General features: G+C 40.3%; 1 protein-coding gene across 2 annotated transcripts in view; it reads right to left on the reverse strand.

The window, feature by feature from the left end:
• Window positions 1-222: 222 nt before the first annotated feature.
• Window positions 223-22,520, reverse strand: part of LOC113883197 (S-adenosyl-L-methionine-dependent tRNA 4-demethylwyosine synthase) — a 146,031-nt gene continuing 123,733 nt past the window's right edge. Inside the window, exons 15-16 of one of the 2 annotated variants that reach the window (XM_027526646.1) lie at window positions 21,692-21,859; window positions 223-3,492 (exon numbers count right to left, since the gene is read on the reverse strand). In XM_027526646.1, the coding sequence (XP_027382447.1) occupies window positions 3,271-3,492; window positions 21,692-21,859 (390 nt within the window). In that variant the 3' untranslated portion in view covers window positions 223-3,270. The remainder of the gene's footprint in view (window positions 3,493-21,691; window positions 21,860-22,520) is intronic. The other variant, XM_027526647.1, reaches the window with a different exon arrangement.

Raw genomic sequence — 22,520 nt, forward strand, 5'->3', positions numbered from 1 at the left:
CAAGGGAGCCTCCAGTTTACACCTGTGTTTCTAGCTGATCAGAAGCACAGTTGACAAAGTGGACTTGTGACTGGCATCTGAAGCTGGGGGGCAGAACACTTAACCCGTGGGATCTGATGCTACCTCCAGGCAGACAATGTCAGAATTAAGCTGAAATGGAGGACACCCGGCTGGTATTGGAAAACTGTTTGGTGTGAGGGTTAAAAATCCACACATTGAAACTGGAAGCAAAAAATTTGTTTACTGTAACTTTAAAAATTTATTCTTAGTGGCCATTCTAGAGATTACAATTAGCATCTTAAAACAATTCACTTTGGAAACACACTCAATTTCAACAATGGGTAATCAAGACTTGCTCCAATATAACTTGGTTCCCCTCCCCACCTCCTTTTGTGCTATGACTGTCATACAAATTACATCTTTATACATTCTAAGTCCATTAACACAGTTTTTATAAATATTGCTTTACACAATTGTCTTATAAAGCAGACAGGAGAGTTACAAACAAAAATACACTTATATCGTCTTTTATAAAACTTACATAGGTACTTCCACCAATGCTCTTTATTTCTTTGCATGGTTTCAAGTTAGTGGCTAACATATTTTCGTTAAGGCTTGAGGACTCCTCCTTGTAGGCAGGTCTGCTGGTGATGAATTCTTACTTCTTGCTTATCTGGAAATGTCTTAATTTCTTCTTTAATTCTGAAGGAAAATTTAGCTAGATCTAGAATTTTTGGTAGGAAGTCTTTTCTTCCAGCTCTTTAAAGACATCATCCCACTGTCTTCTGGCCTCTATGCTTTCTGATGAGAAGTAAACTGTTAATTTTCATTGAGGTTCAGTAGTTTCTCTTAATAGATGATTTTCAGCTCATGGTGAAGCTTTGGTTAAACTGTCAAGAGGTCTACAGTTCATGGGCTTCCCAGCTGGTGCACTGGTAAAGAATCCACCTGCCAATGCAGGAAACATAGGTTTGATCCCTGGGTCAGAAAGAGTCCCTGGAGGAGGAAATGGCAACCCACTCCAGTATTCTTGCCTGGAAAATCCCATGGACAGAGGAGTCTGGCGGGCTCCAGTCCACGGGGGTCACAGAGTTGGACACGACTGGGTGACTAAGCGCACATGCTACGGGTCACGGGTTTCAGTTGTTTTGCTCATATTTTCACTGTTTTAGAGGGAGAGTAAGTTCACTGAGGTTCTTACTCTGTCATTTTGGAAGTTGATCTGTTTCCTGTTGTCTTAATTATTTTAGACAACATGATTTAGTATCTTGTAAAGGGATTTTCCTTGAATAATGATTTTTCTAGAATTTTGTAACTATTTTTACCTGGCTGGTTTTTCAGCAGAATGTGGGAATCACTGGCTCAAACTCCAACAAGAACTTCCACTGGACATCTAGAATGCTATTTTCTAAGCAGCTCACCTTCTAAGAACATTCAACCTTTGCATCTCTTCTACTTGAATACTGCTCAGCAAACACTGAATTTTTTTTCACACGGATTCTACTGTATTTTTTTCCCCAAGGCATTTAAATTTTTCTGCTGTGTCTGTGAACCAGGATTAATATGCCATGCTATTTTTAAAAATATAAAGCAAACACTTCCTGGATGGCAGGGGGAGAAAAACTGCTCATTTATGCACTTGAAGCTAATGGCATCAGGAGGGTTCATTCGGGAGGTGAAAGGTTCGTTGTGTGTTTTTCCTTTGAAGCAACAGAATATTTTCATTCAAATTAAATTGTGAGCAGAACCTCAATGCATGAAAAGTAAAAGCAGAGGTGCCCGGTTGAAAAGGAGGCTGAGGGACAGTCCAAAGTCAAACAGGCACTGGCACCTGCCCTGCTCCTCACAGCAGCAAGTGTTTCCAATAGCTGTGTGCTCGGTTAACTTCACGAACAGCAGCCCATCTGTGTGCTCCACAGCGTGAGCTCTTACCATACAGCACTGTTCGACTTCATGGTGATTTTCCATCTCTGTTCAAGGACCACTAATACATCCGAGCTCCACTGAGATCTTGCCTCGCTGGCCTGGATCACTCCCGTCCCTTGTCTGTCTCAGGAGTTAACAGCACATGGGATGTGAAGCTGTGGTGGGCTGAAGAAGGACATCACATTTCACCGTATGGCACAACAGAGAGACATGTTTTGACTCTATCACTCAGATATAAATGCAGTGCCCGGTTTTCAACAAATGAGTAGGTAGATTATATCATTATTAACTTCAGCAGAGAATATGGGGGGCGGGGGTTGGGTCTGATGGGGCTTAGAGACACAGGACTAGAAGCATCTTTAAAATAAGCTCTCAAAAGAAAATGTGTGGTCCAAGTCTTTACAAAAGATAATTTATTAGATTTTAGGATAAAGGAATTTTTAAAATAACTAATACTTGTAAAAAAAATTACTGAGTGTTTAGTGATATTTTCAACTAGAAAAAAAATTGAGCCTTAAAAAACACATGGCAGAAAGCAGCTAGGGCACCAGAGTGAAAGAAGATGGAAACCTACAAGTGTAGCGATGAGTTTACATGCTGACTTTTCAAAGCAAAAGCAAACTGTACTCACTGTTTCACAGTGTGTGAGACTAATTATTCAGTGACATCCTATGACAATGCCTCTTACAGAAGATTTTATTCTACTCTAGCTTACATGCTACCTTCTATGGCAATTTGTATGGGAACAATGAAATCTAGTACAGTTCTAGATCTAATTCAATTTCTTAAGGGTTGGAACTAAGCAAAAATTTAAAGAAATCTATGTGGTATTTAAAATAATTGAGAATAATGACAATTTAAATTATTTTCAGGAGGTGTTATCTTCAGACGTAAGAGAGGGATGGAGAGCTTACGGTGAGCAGACACGTGGATCTCAAGGAAGTACAATCGACAGAAGACCAATAGCCCACAGTGAGGGAAGAGAAACAGAAATTCACACTGTACAACACTCCCATGGATGGCGTTCCAGCGAGTCTTCCTAGTTGTAATTCAAAACTAATCATGCTTATGGACTTCCCCCTCAAGATGATTTTCTTTCAGAAGTAAATTCAGAAAGGGACTGAGTGCTGGAAAGAGACGGTGAGGCCAAGTCCCAGGCACTCCAGTGGGGCTGCTCTCTCCCGAGCCCTGGGACATGACTTGTGGCCTCATGTTCTTCCTCACACCCTTCTCTATGTGAAATATTATTTGTGTAACCTGTCCTTGGAAAAAAATCACAGTGGAGTCTGAGAACCTTCTGCAGCCATCGGTTTGTGTCCTTCGGTATCCTAAATCCAGACAATGTCAACATCCAGAAATATCCTTTGATTTATTCTTTCTCTGATATCTGGTATCCTTGGGATCAAAGCCTCTTTCGTTGGCACCAAACAAAGCCCAGTGAGGAGTTTTGGCCATATAATCCTTTGCGCTGAAAGTTTTTGATCCGCCACTATCTTCATATTCCTGAATGAGCTCCTGGAAGCGGCTGTAATCGATCCACGTCCACCATTCTCTGCCAATCTTAAACTAGCAAGAGAAAAAGGAGTCAGGTCAGAACTGAAAATAGCTGTAAAGACTGTCAAATCAGTGTTGGAACATCAAAAACAAGCCTGATCTTTTCTCCTTATCATGTTAAAGAAAATTCTTTTCACGCTCCAGACACGGTTCCATATCAAAGCAGAATGTTCTATAAACCGTCAAAGGGGAGTTTCTTTTTCCTTAGGACCACTGCCGTGCTGGGCCTGGAAGACCCAATTGCTGAATAAAGAATATATCCCAGAACTGAAAGTCAAGTTTATCTTGAGCAGTATCACTGGAAGAAGATTAATGAAGTTTTTTGGCATTATCATGTGTAATTCAAATTCCTCTTGTTGCCACTTTTTCCCTCGTATGAATTCTCATGGTTGTTACTAAATTTTGCCTGAGTTGTTAGGGAAGCTTTCATGGATGACTCCAATTCCAAAACACTTAAAGAATCCAACTAGCCTTTTTTTGCCTAACATGGATACCATAGTTCATTAACGGAAAGCCTAGTTAAGAATTTCAATCCAATAAAGAGAAATAATCCAATTTGTACTCTTTCTAAGAAACTACTTCTCAAAAGTCACTGTAGAATAATGACCATGAATAAAGAAAACAGAGTGGGTTGAGGAGGCTCTGAAGGAAGTACAAATTGAATTGCGAAGGCTTTTAATTCAAAGCAACCACCTGGCATTTCATCATGTAAATATATAATACATTGATACCTGATTTATAAACAGACAAATCTTTGTTTTGCCACCTTCTTTTTTAAAAACCTGATTATGAGTCAAGGTAAGTAACAATTTCATGTTCTAGCTGAGAAAAATATTGAAAATATATAGGTTCCTGGATTTAGAATAATAAAATCTGCTGAATTTAAATAACATCTAATATTTTACCCAACAGTTGGGAGCTTTCTAAAGGGAAAAAAAAAAAAGGCCAAACAAATGGAAAACTTTACCTATGAATCATGAAAAATGCTCTTCTAGTGACACCATTCCTTGAAAAGCTGCCCTAAGAGCGTTATGAATTCTGCAACTCAAGATGTAAGATCCACATCTCCCCATCACTTTCCCTCCCAAAGCTGACTGCTCTTGAATGTTCTCTACTGCTAGGAAAGTAATGAGTGTTCTCCCTGGGTGCTGAACCTCAAAACGAGTCAAAGGTGCCCCTCCCTTCCCTGGCCTCTTACACCCCAAACATGGTCAGGCCTCATTGATTCTTCCTTTGCTGCATTTCCACAGCCACATCCTGGCACTACCCTAAGGCACGTCCTCGCTTCTAGGACTCGGCAACAGTCTGCCAGCTGATTGATTGTTTGAGTCCACTTTTGGCTGTTGCCAGCTTCTGCAGACTGCCTGAGATGACTATGTTTATAGCAGAATGGAGCCCTGCTACCTAGGACATACGGTCTAAATAATCTCCAACTGGAGGCTATTCAATGAGTTACCTAACCCCTCATGTGACCCCCATGCTGTTTTGTCTGTCTAATTAACGCTGACTTAAGACTCAAGTCGGCTTCCCTGGTGGCTCAGCAGTAAAGAATCTGCCTGCAATGCAGGAGATGCAGGTTCAATCCCTGGATTAGAAAGATCCCCTGGAGAAGGAAATGGCAACCCACTCCAGTATTCCTGCCTGGGAAATCCCATGGACAGAGGGGCCTGGTGGGCTACAGTCCATAGAGTCTCAAAAGAGTTAGACGTGACTTAGTGACTAAACAAACAAGTCTCTTCATAAATGCCCTTTGCTCTGGGAAGTCCTCCTGAATCCCTGTGGATGACCATGACAGTCCCCTGGCCACAGAACCTCACTGTACCCTGAACTCGTCCAACAAGAGCACATTATACTGGCCTTTGTAGTCACTTAACCCATCCATCCCCACCCTCCAAGACTGCTGGTTTCATGAATATACCTAACTTATTCTCCTCTCCCCTGTATCTTTCCCTTTTGGGGTTCAGATCTCTAGGCCAGAACTCTGAACCCTCAGAGTCCACAATCTTGGTCCTCCTTTTCCTTCAAATTCTAACAATATTCACCTGCTGTGGATATCTGAAGAGATTATCTTAGATTAGAGCAACAGATTTAAAATCTTTTACCACAACCTACAGTAAGAAACACATTTTATATCTTGATCTAGTACACGCAGTCATACATACATACTCTGGAAATACAACTTTCACAAAACTATAGGCAATGTATTTCATTAAAAAAACTGCCAGCTGCAACCTACTGCACTGATTTCCTAACTCCTATTACAGTTTGAAGATCTGGTCTCTTCTAACTACAAAACTTTACCGGGTCTTAAAAGGGAAGAAATTAGTTGCAAGGATATGACAATTATAACCTAACATCTGACAACTCTTCTTAGATTGCCAGTGTCTAAGAAAACAAACTAGAAGATCAAATAAGTGTAAGAAAAGGTTAGTGTATTAGTTTGTCTGGCTGTGTAACAAAATAACACAGACTGCATGTCCTAAATCATAAAAGTTTATTTCCTCATAGTTCTGGATGCTAGAAATCTAAGGTGAAAGTTCCAGCAGATAGCCCCCTTCTCACTAAGGTTCCACATGCCATCTTCTCCACTAAGGTTCCATGGCAGGGGATTGGGGTGGGGGTGCTCTGGTGTCTCTACTAATAAGGACACCAACCCATCAGATCAGGGCCTCACCCTTATGACCTCATTTAACCTTCACTGCTTCCTTACAGACTCCATCTCAAATAAGGCCACACTTAGGACTTCAACACAGGAATTTTCAAGGGACATAAACCTTAAGTCTATAACCGTAGGTCACTCTTAAATGAACATTGAAACATAAGAGTCCTAAGACAAAGCTTCATGACACATGCCCCCTTCTCAAAACAATCTGAGAATAATCACATTGAATAATAGCTCAGAAAAAGTCAAAGTGTTCCATGCAAAAGGCAGAAGCTAAAAGGGCAAATTTTAGTATGACTGGCACACAAATAAACCTGAAAGACAGAGCTGCCTAAATAGAGGAATGAAACCTCAAATCATAAAATTTAAGGTTAAGTATGCAGGGACATGAGGTCACCCAGCTTTGTAAGGGAAGAGGTAAATCTATGCAGAATTACAAATAAACTCACCTCAAAGTTCACATACAGAGAACAAAGTACAATGGTACAAAAATAAGAATCACACATACCACTTGCATTTTCACACTTCTTCAGAAGGGCTTTTATGTGATTTCAGTATCAATTATTTTCTAGTTGGCTCCTCCAAACATACAGTAGTACTCAGGAACCAAACAACTAGGAAAGCACTGCTTAAGGGATGGAATGGAGAAGGCAATGGCACCCCACTCCAGTACTCTTGCCTGGAAAATCCCATGGACGAAGGAGCCTGGTGGGCTGCAGTTCATGGGGTCACTAAGAGTCTGACACAACTGAGCGACTTCACTTTCACTTTCACTTTCATGCATTGGAGAAGGAAATGGCAACCCACTCCAGTGTTCTTGCCTGGAGAATCCCAGGGACGGGGGAGCCTGGTGGGCTGCCGTCTCTGGGGTCGCACAGAGTTGCACACAACTGAAGTGGCTTAGCAGCAGCAGCAGCAGCAAGGGATGGAAGAGGAGCTCTGTCAGACCTCAGATCTCAGAAGTACTGATACATGTTAACTGGAAGGAGCAGAGGGAGTGCAGGGCCATTAAGAGGGAGAAAGAATTTTGCAACACACACCAAAGGGTGCCACATCACTGCTTTCTGAATTTCCCAGAGTTACAAGTTCTGTTTTCACCTTTGTGGCTACAAATGCATTGTCTGTTCTCTGGGTAAAAGGAAGCCAAGATCCCAAAGACAGACTTCAAAGTGACCTGACTTCCCTGCCACAGTGAGATGCTGGGCCATCTTCCTCTGAGTTTACTGGTGATAAGCAGCACTTCCATGGCACAAGCTGCCTGGGGAACCGTTTTGAGAGGTAAAACCACAATGCAACTGCTTTCTAGATCTATCCAAGGGCAATTAAAACATTTTTATCTGGAAACTCAGTTTCTGGAGTTTTCATCTTAATCCCCTATTCTGCTGGAGTAACACTAAGTCCTCTAGGTAGTGTCACCAAATTGCCAATTTTCTCTGACATTCTTCTGAAAGTAATTACCCGGAACACTCAGGGCCTCCGATAAGAATGAGTTCCACATGTAACAGAGGAGGAAATATTCAGTCAGTAGGTTTTGTAAGGAAAACACTGCACTAAACCTTAATGGAGACATACAGTTCCCTTCTCATTCCAAGAGGGGAAGGTGTGGGAGGTGACAGCTCTTCATCCCCTCCCTTTACAGACTGTGAGCTTATAATACATCCAAAAGGGAGGCCTCTGTGATCAGTGCTTAATTACCTACAGGGCCTCAAATTCGGCAAAAACTTTTTCAGTGATGATGATCTTGGAGGAGATGGTGCCTGCTGAGTGGGGGAGGGGAATCGACACCGTTTCCCAGGGAGACTTCCACTTCCCCACCCTCTTTCTGACTGCTCTGTGGCATTTGACAGACAGCATAATATAGTGGTCCAAAGTAGGATTTGTGGGAGTTCTCAGATGGTCCAGTGGTTAAGAGTCCACCTTCGAGTGCAGGGGACGGGGGTTCAATCCCCGATCGTGGAACTAAGATCTCCCATGCCATGAGTCAACTAAGCCTGCACGATACAATTCTGAGCCCACGCGCCACAACTGCAGAGCCTGTGTGCCACAGTGAAGCTCACTCATGATGCAACAAGGACCTGACGTAGCCAAAAATAAATAATTTTTTTAAAAAGTAGGCTTTGTATTTTGAAAGATATGGAATTGAATTCTAACTGCGCCCTATTTGTGCTTGGACAAGATTTGTACTTTCTTAGCCTGAGATTCTTCCTTTGGAATATGAGGGAAAATAGCATGACTCATAAGATTTTTGTAAGGAGTCAATGAATTAATGCATGCATAGTGTAATCAAAGTGACCTTAATAAATGTTACTGGTTGTTGAGTTTATCAGCAGATACTAAGGAATGACACCAGACAGCTCACTGATGGTGAAAGATGCTACAAGATAATGGAAAGATTATGCTGGAAGACAACAAAATAACACTTTTAAAGTGCTGAAAGGAAATTCCTCATGCAAGGGCAAAATGAAATAAAGATGTTTTAGAGGGAAAAAAGACTAAGTTTACCACTTACATCATCAAGAAGAAAACTGCACCCAGCAGTAAAAACTAGGCTGCAAATAGGATTTACATGGATTCATCAATATATGCATTAACTGCAGGAAAGAGTACTAGTAACTCCTTGTATTATGTTGAAGGAGTGCAGCAATGTCAATTAATTTCAGAATTAAACTAAGTATAAACTTTTAAAACATAAGAGTACAGGACTCAGGGAAGATGGTGGCATAGGAAGCATTAAGAATACTTCTCTCAACCCAGACAAAAATTATACTGGCAGAATCTTGTCTGACATAACTATTTAGCAACTCTGAAGTCTATTGAAAGTTTGTAACTTTGAGGGGAAAGTTTGGACTGTAAATTGCACCTAATTTCAGTCGATTTCAGTTTAGACAGGACCCCCGCCCCCCACCACCACCACAGCAGGCAGCGGTGAACACGTTACTGGAGCAGCCTGCATGCAACCTGTGGGAGATAGAATGGGCACTGAGGACTCTGTCCTTCAAACACTGGATATCTGTCTTCTGACTATTAACTTCTGCTTCTGATCAGAGGTATACATGGATTAAGCTCTCCAATCAAAAAACAAGAGATTGGAGAAATGGATTTAAAAAAACCCATAATCCAACTATATGCTGTTTACAAGAGCTTTACTTTATATCCAACGACACAAATAGGTTGGAAGGCAAAGGATGAAAAATGCTATTCCATGCCAATAGTAACCAAAAGGAAGCAGGGGTGGCTAGACTAATATCACACAAAATAGATCAAATCAAAAAAGTTACAGGAGACAAAGACATTACATATCAGTAAAAGGTTCAATACAGCAAGACAATATAACAATTATAAACATTTATGTACCTAATCACAGATCATCAAAATATATGAAGCAGATATTGACAGAATTGAGGGAGGAATGGACAGTTCTACAGTAACAGTTGGGGACTTGAATATCTCATACTCAACAGTGAGTATGAGTGTGAGATATCGTTCTACTCAATAGAACAACCAGACAAAAGATAACTTCAGAAACAAAGGACTTGGACCTCCCTGGTAAGACAGCGATTAAGAATCCACCTGCCAATGCAGGGGACTCAGGTTCAATCCCTGCTCTAAAAGACTCCACAAGTTGCTGCAAGGCAAATAAGTCCATGCACAACTACTGAGCCCATGTCCTAGAGCCCATGCTACCCAGGAGGAGCCTGTGCACGGCAACAAGAGAGCAGCCACTGCTCGCCACAACCAGAGAGCGCCCACGTGCCACAGCAAAGACCCAGCACAGAAAAAACAGAACTAATTTTTTAAAAAAGGATTTGATCAACACAATAAATCAATTAGATCAACAGGCATACATATATGAAAGTACTAGACAAAGCAATTAGGCAAGAAAAAGGAAAAAATGTATCCAAACAAGAAATGAAGAAGTAAAATTATCTCTTCAGAGATGATACAACTTCATACATAGGCAAGACTTCTCTTGAGAATTTGGCACTTGAGATTAAATCAAGTCGCGCTAGATGCTTGAGCTAAATGGGGGCTACAGTAGCCATAACAAGTGGTTTTGAAAATGAAGATGCAAAAGAAGAGAGAAGAAGGGAGGAAGGAAATAATGCCCTTTGTTATCTTCTAGAAATTTCACAGTGTTCTATTTTATGTTTAGGTCTAAGGTAAGTATGAAAGTTGTAAGATCATCTCAAAAGAAACAGAAAAAAAGCATCTGATAAAATTCAACATTCATTCATGAAAAAAACTCTTAGCAAATTAGGAAGAGAAGAAACATATTTCAACATAATAAAGGCCATATAAGACAAGCCTATAATCAATGGCAAAAGGCAGAAAGCTCTTCTGCTAAGATCAGGAACAAAGCAAGGATGCTTATTCTCACCACTCTGCTCAGTACAGTACCAGAAGTCCTAGGCAGAGCAATCAGGCAAGAAAAAAATAAAAGCTATCAAAATTGGAAAAGAGGAAGTGAAATTGTCTCTATTTGCTGATCACGTGAACCATAAAAGAAAAATTGACAAGCTGGACTTTATTAAAATGAGAAATATTTGTTCTGAGAAAGGTACAGTTAAGAGAATGAAGAGTCAAGTCATATAGACTGGGAGAAAATATTTGCAAAACATATCTGATAAATGATGTATATTCATAATCCATTTTAAAAACTCTTAAAAATTCAACAATAACAAAATAACTAGCCAAGTTTAAAAATGGGCAAAAGATCTGACCACCTATCCAAAGATATACCAATGACAAACAAGCATAAGAAAAAATGTTCAATCACGTTTCCATGACAATATGTGCTTTTCAAAATCTATAGGACTTTATAGCATAAATACTGAACCTTAAAGTATGTGGTTTAAGTTTAAAAAATCATGTAGGAGGTCAGGGGAAACCAGGAAGAGGTATAGACTGTGACAAGAGAATCTAACTAAGTTACAAATTAGTGAAACAACTTCAGTGAAGGGAAGGCAGTGGGAAGGGTACTGACCTAAGTAATTTTGAAAATAAGTGGAGCCTCTAAGACTTAAGGCAAAAGAAACTACATATAAACGTTGTATGCTAGGGTTAAAAATTCTGTTACTGCCATATACGTATACTGAAGTTGAACAATTAAATAGCTGACTGATAACAGGAGCTAGGATTCGATTCTCGTTCTTGGAGGTGTGAATTTACAAATAAGCAAGGAGAGGATGCCAGAATGAGTTATATGGTAATAAGAGTTTGAGACAACAGTATGTTCAGCTTAACACAGATACAAAAGGTACATACAGAAATAGTTTCCTACATGTGTATATACGAAAGTTAGTGTATACATATATGTACATATATATTTCTTTGCTCTGTCATCTAAGCGGGCCTAAAACAAACAATACCCCAAACAATGAGCACATCTTCACCTTCTGATTTCTAACACCATTCTCCAAGAAAAGAAGCCACAGCTCCTGAGAAAAATGGCTGACTCTGGGACTGAGGTAGGAAATATCCAAGATGAGCCTGGAAGTTTCCTGAAGTACCAGAAAGGAAAGTGATCAAAATGAACAACCCCCCCCCCACCCCCGACACCCTGCACACACACCCCCTCCCACACACACGTATTAATGGGCGTAAAAGAAACATTAGAATCAACTAAAAGAACTCCTAGTGGCTAAAGCTAGAACAATGTGAGCAAAAGTAATAAAGCTGAATGGATAACAACCCAAAATTATAAAATAAGTACCCATGAGTCTACAGTGATATAAAAATGACTGAAAAAATAAATAAATAGGAAGAAGAGACAAACCTATGTAGAAGAATTCCAAATAATTTGTGCATATATTTAAATTTCACTCCTTTGATACAGGCTGAATATAGGCTTCCTTCCAAAGGAGAGAGGGGAAAGAATAGTTTTCCTACAGAAAAGGAGAGGGAAGAATAATTTTACAGGGGAGAAACCTCACAAACACTACCACAGCTTGTGGATCAAGGTCAAGATAAAGGGAGCTTGACATGATGTGATGAAAATGGCACTTTACTTCTGTGATCTTCCTCCTAAAAACCTACAATGCATGTCTTATGAGAAAAACACTGGACACATTTCAGTAGTGGTGCACTCTGCAAAATATGAGTACTCCTTAAAGTTGCCAAGGTCATCAAATTAAAGAAAGTCTGAGAAACTGCCATAGCCAAGGGGTACATAAAGGAACATGACAACTAAATGTAATGTTATCCTGGATGGGATCCTAGGACAGAAGGACACTAAGTAAAACCTAAGAAAATCTAAACTATCGACTTCAGTTAATAATAATGTATCAGTATTAGTTCACTGATTGTAATACAGGTGGTCTATACCAATATAAGATGTTCAGACCAGATCAGTCGCTCAGTCGTGTCCAACTCTTTGCGACCCCATGAATCGCAGCATGCCAGGCCTCCCTGTCCATCACCAACTCCTGGAGTTCACTCAGACTCACGTCCATCAAGTCAGTGATGCCATCCAGCCATCTCATCCTCTGTCATCCCCTTCTCCTCTTGCCCCCAATCCCTCCCAGCATCAGAGTCTTTTCCAATGAGTCAACTCTTCCCATGAGGTGGCCAAAGTACTGGAGTTTCAGCTTCGGTTATCATTCCTTCCAAAGAAATCCCAGGGCTGATCTCCTTCAGAATGGACTGGTTGGATCTCCTTGCTGTCCAAGGGACTCTCAAGAGTCTTCTCCAACACCACAGCTCAAAAGCATCAATTCTTCGGCTCTCAGCCTTCTTCACAGTCCAACTCTCACATCCACACATGACCACAGGAAAAACCACAGCCTTGACTAGACGGACCTTTGTTGGCAAAGTAATGTCTCTGCTTTTGAATATGCTATCTAGGTTGGTCATAACTTTCCTTCCAAGGAGTAAGCGTCTTTTAATTTCATGGCTGCAGTCACCATCTGCAGTGATTTTGGAGCCCCGAAAAATAAAGTCTGACACTGTTTCCACTGTTTCCCCATCTATTTCCCATGAAGTGGTGGGACCGGATGCCATGATCTTCGTTTTCTGAATGTTGAGCTTTAAGCCAACTTTTTCACTCTCATCAAGAGGCTTTTGAGTTCCTCTTCACTTTCTGCCATAAGGGTGGTGTCTGCATATCTGAGGTTTTTCACTTTCATCAAGAGGGTTTTGAGTTCCTCTTCACTTTCTGCCATAAGGGTGGTGTCTGCATATCTGAGGTTATTGATATTTCTCCCGGCAATCTTGATTCCAGCTTGTGCTTCTTCCAATCCAGCGTTTCTCATGATGTACTCTGCATATAAGTTAAATAAACAGGGTGACAATATACAGCCTTGACATACTCCTTTTCCTATTTGGAACCAGTCTGTTGTTCCATGTTCAGTTCTAACTGTTGCTTCCTGACCTGCATACAAATTTCTCAAGAGGCAGATCAGGTGGTCTGGTATTCCCATCTCTTTCAGAATTTTCCACAGTTTATTGTGATCCACACAGTCAAAGGCTTTGGCATATTTAATAATAGGCAAATTCAGGGTATATAATAGCTCTCTGTGCTATCTTCTCAATTTTTCTGTAAATCTCAAACTACTAAAATATAAAGTCTAGTTTTTAAACAATTAAGAGTTACGCTATGTAGATTCTGCAAGCCGTGCATACACCCACCACTTGGTTTGCACAGGCAGAGATCCACTCTAATGGGGTATTGCCAATATGTTGAAAGAAGTTCACAGTTTCTGAACTAAAATGATCAAAGTGTGTTGCACTCATCATGGTCTTACCAGTTTGCAGACTGACAGGATCATGGTGACATTTAGGTTGTGAGGCTCGAAACCCAGAAACAGAAGGCTGACTGTGCCTTATTCCAGCTGAGCCCTCCTGACCCTTCCGAAGCACACGGCCGGGTTGGCCCTCCTCTTTCCAATGATCTCCTGCGGGGAATTGTAGTCCTCTCTATGTCTCTCCAGCTCAACCCTGGAACTAGCATATGCTGACATATTGATCTTAATGTGAGTCTTCATCTTTCCTTTGTTCAAAGGCAGAGACATTCACTCAACTTTATGAAGTATCCACCTATTCTTCCACCTACTTTAAGAAGCTACTTCTTATCAATAGCAGAAACTCCTTTATGTTTAGCCTAAACTGCTTCTGAATGATAAACCTGTTCTATAAAGATATTTAAAACAATCATCCATTTAAAAAATTCCACTAGTAGAATTAAAAAAAAAAAAATGCTTTGCATGTAGTGGAACATATGGCAGTGACAAGATCATTGCACTGCAAATGACCAGAAAGTTTTCTGGGAATGGACAGGGTACAAATTATAATGGACTCTCTAGAAGCTATTTCATGTTGTGAAAATCTTGCAAATTTAACACAAGACCTTGAAAGGTCATCTACATACAGTCAACCAGTGCTTGGGATCACTCTAGATTTTTTCTTCTTCTTTTTTTTAAAGATTCACCTTACATTTTGAGCTTTCCTGGCTCAGAATTTCAAATTTTTGAAATTGGTAAAGAAATGCTGCACTTTCTGACAATGTTCTTATTTTCACTAGCCAACTTTACTACAACCAGAAAAGTACAGTAGAGTAGGCAGGAGAGACTTTCAAAAATATGAATGGGCATCAATCTTCTGCTGCAAGAAAAAAAAATGGTAAATGGAAAACAACTGGATTTGACAACTAGCAGGTTACTGATGACCTATAAAATAGCAAACTCGGTAGAATAAACACTCATTGAATGACTGAGTGAGTAAATAAATGATAAGGAAGAAGGGAAATAGGTACCAAAATTAGCAAGGAAGATGGGACAGTATCTCTGATTTCAGAAGGCAAGATGATGAATAAGGAGAGAAGATGAAGGTAAAGAGTTTGCTAATTCACTAAACAAACACTAAGAACCTAGAATGTATCAGGTACTCTAGGAAGTGCTGGGAATGACAGTCCTTGCGTTCAGGAACCGTGGCTTCTTAGAGAAAACAGCCTTATAGATGTGCACACAGCTCTGAAAGAAGTGGTCCCCAAGGAGGTTTATTTTATAGTTTTAAAGAACAGAAGTTCACCAGGTGAAGTGAGGTAAGGAGAGGAGGTCTAGCAGTAGAGAAACCTTAGCTGGGCAAACACATAACAGGAAGAAAATAATACGGCAGGGCGTTGTCAAGGCCCGAGGAGTAGGCATGAAATGAAGCTCAAAGGACTTGATTGTAAAGGCCATTAAAATCAAATAAATGTTTAGGCTTTTCTCTTGCACACTCTGTAAGATGTCACGTGTTTCAAAACTACAGCAGAGAAATAATAAACTGGGAGTTGGCAGCATAAACAATGAGGATGTTGAACAGTCAGTGCCCACTCTAAATTCTTTGTAGACTAAATGATCCGTTTTGTGGATTCTGTTTTTGTCTTTTTTTCCATTTCTTTCCTTTGTTTGCCTTTTGGTTATAACTCTGCTTTTAGTACCCTTAAAAAGGCATTCATCTGTAAATTGCTAGCCTAGTTATTAAATGGGATTTGATGGGATCTGATTAGGATTAGAAAAAGATCTTTTCATACAGGTTTCAGAAAAAAACCTTCCAGTAACACGACAGGCGCAGCTGTGCAACCACACTGAGTGACACTTTAAAGGTAAGAAAAGAAAATGAGTTTACACGGAAATAATCTAATAACAAATAGTGCCCGGTGTACTGGTATTACTATCCACCGGGGAGATAAACGAAAAGTGTAAATGTCACAACTGCGCAGTCATAAGACTTCTGGTTCCAGATGAGAACTGTGTTTCTGCAGCTAAAACCCCTAGATATTATATATAAAACAAATATACGAAGACTCTGAAAGGTAGAGACAAGAAGGCAGATTGGCTAGGGTTATAAAATTAATCCTATTTCTACAGAATTCAATGAACATGTGCAACTGAAATTAAAAACATAATACCATTTATAATTGCTAAAACAGAAAAATACTTAGGTATAAATCTAGGGCTTCCCTGATAGCTCATTTGGCAAAGAATCCACCTGCAATGCGACCCCAGTTTGATTCCTGGGTTGGGAAGATCCACTGGAGAAGGAATATACTACCCACTCCAGTATTCTTGGGCTTCCCTTGTGGCTCAGCTGGTAAAGAATCCACCTGCAATGTGGAGAACCTGGGTTTGATCCCTGGGTTGAGAAGATCCTCTGGAGAAGGGAAAGGCTACCCACTCCAGTATTCTGGCCTGGAGAATTCCATGGACTATATATATAGTCCATGGGGTTGCAAAGAGTCAAGACACTACTGAGCAACTTTCATTTTCTTTTCATAAATCTAACAAAGTACAGGACTTAGATGCTAAAAACTATAAAATGATTTTTAACAAAATCAAAGATCTAAATAGAGAGACAGATCATGTTCATGATGTAAATAATAAGATCCAATGAGATCATGACAAACCCATTAGAACAGCTAACCTAAAAAATGACAATACTAAGTGCTGGTTAGGATGCACAGAAACTGGATTTTTCATGCATGGTTGGCAGAAATGTGAAATAGTATTTTGTTGTTGTTTAGTTACTAAATTGTGTCCGAATCTTATGACTTCATGGACTGTAGCCCAGCAGGCTCCTCTGCCCAAGGGATTTCCTAGGCAAGAGTACTAGAGTGGGTTGTCATTTCCTTCTCCAGGGCATCTTCCCAACCCAGGGATCGAACCTGCATCTCCTGCTTAGCAGACGGATTCTTTACCACTGAGCCACTTGGGAAACCTATAAAATAATATATAGCCAGTCTATAAAACAGTTTGACTTTTTTTAAAGAAAACCTACAACACACACTTACTATATGACCTAGAAATTACATTCCTGTGCATTTAGCCCTGAGAAACAAAAACATGTCTACACAAAAACCTGTACAAGAAAGTTCAAAGCAGCTTAAACAGTAACAGCCCATAAGAGGGAAAAACTTTTAACAGTTAAATGGTTAAACAAACCATGGTACATCATCCCTACCATGAAATATTACTCAGCAATAAAAAGGAATAAACTATTCACATGTGCAGTGAGTCACATGGAACTCAAGAGTATTAGGATGAGTGAAAAATGTTGATCTCAAAAAGTCACATTTTCATGATTTTATTTATATGTGATTTCCAAGATCATGAAATTATAAAGATAGAAAACAGGTTAGTGGTTGACAGAGCTTACAGGTAGTTGGGGATGGAGGGTAGGTTGGACTCAAAAGAGGTATAAGGATCTTTGTGGCAACAGACTAGTTTTGTAACTTGATTGTGGTGGTGATTAGATGAATCTACGTGTGATAAAATGGCAAAGAGCTACACACAACACAAATGAAGGTGTTCAAAACTGGTGAAATCAGAATAATGTCTGCTGACTGTACTCATGTCTATTTCCTGGCTGGTTGTTGTCTGTTTCCTGGTTGTGACAATGTACTATAGTCATGAAAGATATGTCGCTGGGGAAAAGCAGGTAACAGGTACATGAGAGCTTCTGGACTATTTCTGCAGTTTTCCATGAATCTGTAATCATTTCAAAATAAAAGGACATGCTATTCCAATCTCTTCTCTGACTGTCTTCTGGTATAACAGTAAAACAACAGCAATGCAACTGCAGCTTATCCTCCTGTTCTGAAGCTCTGAAATTATAAGCAGAAACGGAGCAATCTCCTGAGAAAATACGGAATGATAAACAGTTGATGATTCTGACCTTTCTGGTTCCAAGTGACCCTTCCCAGCTTGTAAGTCAAAAGAAAGAGCCACTCCAACAAGTGTGAGAAGTGGCTACTTCATAAGAAGGTGTATTTTCATTTCTTACACGAGGCACTACTGTAAGAACACAGAATAGCAAGTGACTGGAAAATTATGGGGTCTGCACACCTCAATACCAACGTCAACAAAAAGAAGCAGCAAAAAATACACAACGGGGAACAATCCAAACAAGATTTCTATTTCCCTTTGGATGGATGTCTGTGTTGTTTCCTTAGAGTGGTGGCTCTCAAAACATGAGTGCAGTATACTCACCGTAATATTTTAAAATCTGGAAGGAAGAGCAGCGCTATCGGATAGCTGCTGGGCACCGTGTCAACCAGCAGCTTGAGAGGGTTCACAGTTTCAACATTAGGTTATGCTACGGTTCTTTCAATTATGTCTTAATAGATGGAACTGCTGGTTCTTTCTTTCAACCTATGGTTCTTGTGGAGAAGTTCCTGAGGCACTAGGGAACTATGAACGAGAAAGTGCGAGAGTTCTGTGCTGGGGTACGGACACCTCAGGGTGCGCATACTGGATGGAGTTCTCGCCTTGACCACGTCTCTCACTGACCGTGCTTTCTAAGCACAAATAGTTGCCTCCATCATCTGATATCTATATTCTCTGGGAACTGCTTGCTGATACTGCAGTGAACTCATCCACTCCCTACCCTAAGTCCCCGAACAAACCAATAAAAAGCAAGACGCAAACAGTACGACCTCAGGGAAGGTCACCGTCACTATCACCCATGTGCCCAAGTCAGAAACCAGGGGGTCCCGCTTGACTCGGCAGGCCCTTTAATATAACAGCCCTCATTCACTACTTCCCCAAGACCGCCTCCTCCCCACGCTCCCCCGTCACAGCAATTTGTTTCAGACCCTCAGCATTTAGCCCTCAGACTGCTGGACTTTCACAACCCTTTTGAACTGGTTTCTCTGTCTTGCTATTCATCCTCTATAATGTTGCTAGAGAAATTTTTCTGCAACTCCAATCTGATTATATCATTCCCCTTCTTAAAACTCCTTGGTGCCTGCCTACGCCATATGGGAAAAAGCACATTTAGGATACCATTCAATGCCATTCTTGCCCCTGCCAAATCACCCCTGCTCCTTTTAGCCCTTCTCCTGACCTCCTGCCACACCAAAACTACTTTGGAGTTGTCTCAATGTGCCAGGGCTCCACACTTCCTCATGGACCACATCTTGGCCATCATTTAAGACCCAGTCAAACAGCAACTCCTCTGTGAAATCTCTCCTGATAGTACCATAGTCCCAAGTATGCTCCTTTGGGCTCCATTCTAATCTTTCAGCATTGACCTGAAATAATTTGGGGGCATTTATTTGTTTAGATGTTTGTCTTTTTTTGGTAGACCATTCTTGAAGGCAGGGATCTTTTTTTTTAAACTCGTCTTTATGTCAGCACAATGCCTGACACACCTGGATATTCAACACACATTTAGGAAAATAACGAAGGTCAATCTCTCTTCTGCCTGGCGTGTACTTTGTACCTATGTCTGTTGTTGCATTTATCACACTGAATTTCAGTAATTTGCTTGGCCATCTTCTGAGGGCTCCCTGTGGATAGGCGCAGGCCAATAAAAGCATCAGTAACAACTACTATTTACGAACTGCTGATTTTATTTTAGGTTCCCTTCTGAGTACTTCAAATATATTAACTTTAATCTTAACAATAACATCTAAAGTCAGTATTATTAGTGTCAGTTTCGAGATGAAGTTTAGAGAGGCTTAATTGAGTGGAGGAGCGAAGAAAACAATCAGGCAATATAGGACATAGGACAGCAGTTCAAAATAATTGCGTACAGAACGCATGTTAATAGTAATCTTTAGTACATCCACTAGAAGAATAGAAAAAGTATACAATCCCCAGCCTACCTGGAGCAAAACTAAGACCTACTAAGGCTGAGAAAAGGAAAAAAGTGCAGAAAGGGAAGGAAGAGGGGTTCCAGAAGAAGCTGGAGAGGCAGACAGAGACTGGTCACACAGGACGCTGGGGCCACGTTACAGGATTTTGGTTTTCATACTAAAAGCAATGGGAGGTCAATCAAAGGCAGCAAGAGATCTACATTCTACAAAGACTTCTTTGGCTATGGTGTGAAGACCAGACTTAAGGGAGGAAGAGAGAACTTTGCCACCATTGTCAGGACTATTTCCAGGGCACTGCCCCTCCAATCAAGTAATTTTTTTAAAGGTACTATCTTACCTGAAAAAGAACAGTAATTAAAAAGACAGAAAATAAAATTCTGTTTCTTGGCTTTAATTTTTTAAGATTTACTTTGTAAGTTGTCTTTGCAGCTACTTTAATGAACATTTCAAATACTAGGCGGCTTTTATTTCTTTGTTCCCCGATGCTCCCAGAACACATTCTTCTGTCCAAATATTTAAGTCTGACAGATCATTAGGTCAGATATTTATAACCTCACTGCGACTAAGACATGAGGGCCTTTTAACCTCCTGTTTGTTTGAGCCTAGATCAAGTGACATTTTAATTGAGCGCTTCTAATATTATTAAATATCATTAACCTATGAAGCTGTTCTGGAAGCCACTTAGGTTGTGGGGAGGAAAAAGTGAGACTCAAGTTCGAATTAATGAAGCCTGACTTGACTCACATAAAAAACATTTTTATAAGAAAAGGTAAGCCCATTCTTTATTACCTTTTGGGTATTAATTTATCCTTATTGTGATATAATTCAGAAACCATAAAATTCAACTTTTAAAGTATACAATTCGGTGGGTTTTCGTACAGCCACAGAGTTGTGCATCCAACACCACTATGTAATTCCACAGCATTTTCATCATCCAAAAAGAAATCCCATACCTATTAGCAGTCACCTTCCGACCTGCTCTTCCCCCAGCCCCCATCAACCACTAAACCACGTTCTGACTCTAAGGATTGATCTGTCTGGACATTTCATATAAACAGAATCATATATCATGTGGCCTTTTGTGTCCATTTTGCATCTAGAATAACGTTTTCAAGGTTCAACCATGTCCACTTTTTTTAAAAAAGGAGAGAATGAACAGAAAACTAAGCAGAGAAGTAAAATGAGCCTCTATGTATCCATCAGTTATCCTCAAAAGCCCCCAACCCACCAACACACCCACACACTTCTCACCTAATACCATTCTGAATCAAACCCAAGACACTATTTCTGTATACACATTTCAGTAAGGGCATATCAGTATGATTGCTACTCTAACACTGGACTTCTGATTGGGTATTTTATTTCTTTTTAAGAGCCTGCCTCTACCAAAAACTGAATTTTTCCTTTGCTAGGCATTATTTACTTTAAAAAATACATTAAATTTAGGTACTTTTTCTGTGTACTAAAAACACTAAAGAGGAAAAAGGAAAACTAAAATCCCAGAAACATTTCTGTGGAGGCCAGGATTCAAAGTGATCTAAAATTTGATAAACACCTCAATATTTCTTCTGACAGTCAAAAACTATCATACGAGGGTTGTTTACTATTTTAGCTTTCCCTTGTCATTCTAGGTAAAGGACTAGAGGTTATTACAAGGGTGTTTTGTTTTGTTTCTCAGGATGTGCCAATTACAAGCCAGAAGGCACTTCAAGTGCCTGAGTGAGGGCTGAAAATGAAGCAATCTCACACAGAAAAGGGGGTTTATGAGTCCAACAGACAGAATTCAGGGTTTTCCTAAAGTTCATTATAGGAAAGGTAGCAAACAAGTAGAATTGTTTCACTATATTATTATATTATTATTATTCACTTATTATTTCACTATAATAAGGTGAAGGGAAAAATAAAGAGAAAAGAGAAGAAGGGAGCAAGAAGGACAAGGGTGATGGAAGAACGCATACCTGAGCTGTTCTTACCTTCTTGTGAGCTATTAGTAGACAGTTGGAATGCTCGTGTTCACAAGCGACTTCATAGTCGGGGATCAGATCCACCAACTCACAGACAAAGCGCACCACCTCCTCGTGCCAGGGCACGTTGGCCATGGTAAGACTGCTCGCTGAACTCTCTCCACAGTAGGTAACACCCTGTGGAAACAGAGACAGTTACAGGCCTATTCAAATGTCACAGAGTAAGAGCTTCAGACCCAGACACGCTTCTAGAGGTCATCCAACAAACCAATCCAGGGCTTCCCGGTGGCTCAGACGGTAAAGAATCTGCCTGCAATGCAGGAGACCCGGGTTCAATCTCTGGGCTGGGGAGATCCCTTGGAGAAGGGAATGTCTACCCACTCTAGTATTCTTATGTGGAGAATTCCACGGACAGAAGAACCTGGTGGGCTACAGTCCATGGGGTCATAAAGAGATCAGACATGACTGAGCGACTAACACACTTTCAAACCAATCCAAGCCAATCCAATCCATATTTTAAAGTGAAGAAAAAGTAATACAAAGATGATAAAATTTGCTTAGAAGCTCATACAAGTAGCAAGTGACAAAAATAGCACTAGGGCTCCCAGGCCAAGGCTCTCTGCACTTTGACAAAGCTGGGGGCTTGGGTACCTGTGCTTTGTGCTACATCGCCATCTGCACAGTCTACTCACAATAATACTTTTCAACCAATTCAATCAGTACCTTTCCAATCAGATTCACTCATGCAGTATAAGAAATTGACTGTCATGGGATTATAATAATGGAGGCATAGCTGACACCCACAAAAATTCAATGAATAATTTATTGACTGGGGAAA

The sequence above is a fragment of the Bos indicus x Bos taurus genome, chromosome 25, assembly GCF_003369695.1.
Source record: "Bos indicus x Bos taurus breed Angus x Brahman F1 hybrid chromosome 25, Bos_hybrid_MaternalHap_v2.0, whole genome shotgun sequence".
NCBI classification, from domain to species: Eukaryota; Metazoa; Chordata; class Mammalia; order Artiodactyla; family Bovidae; genus Bos; species Bos indicus x Bos taurus.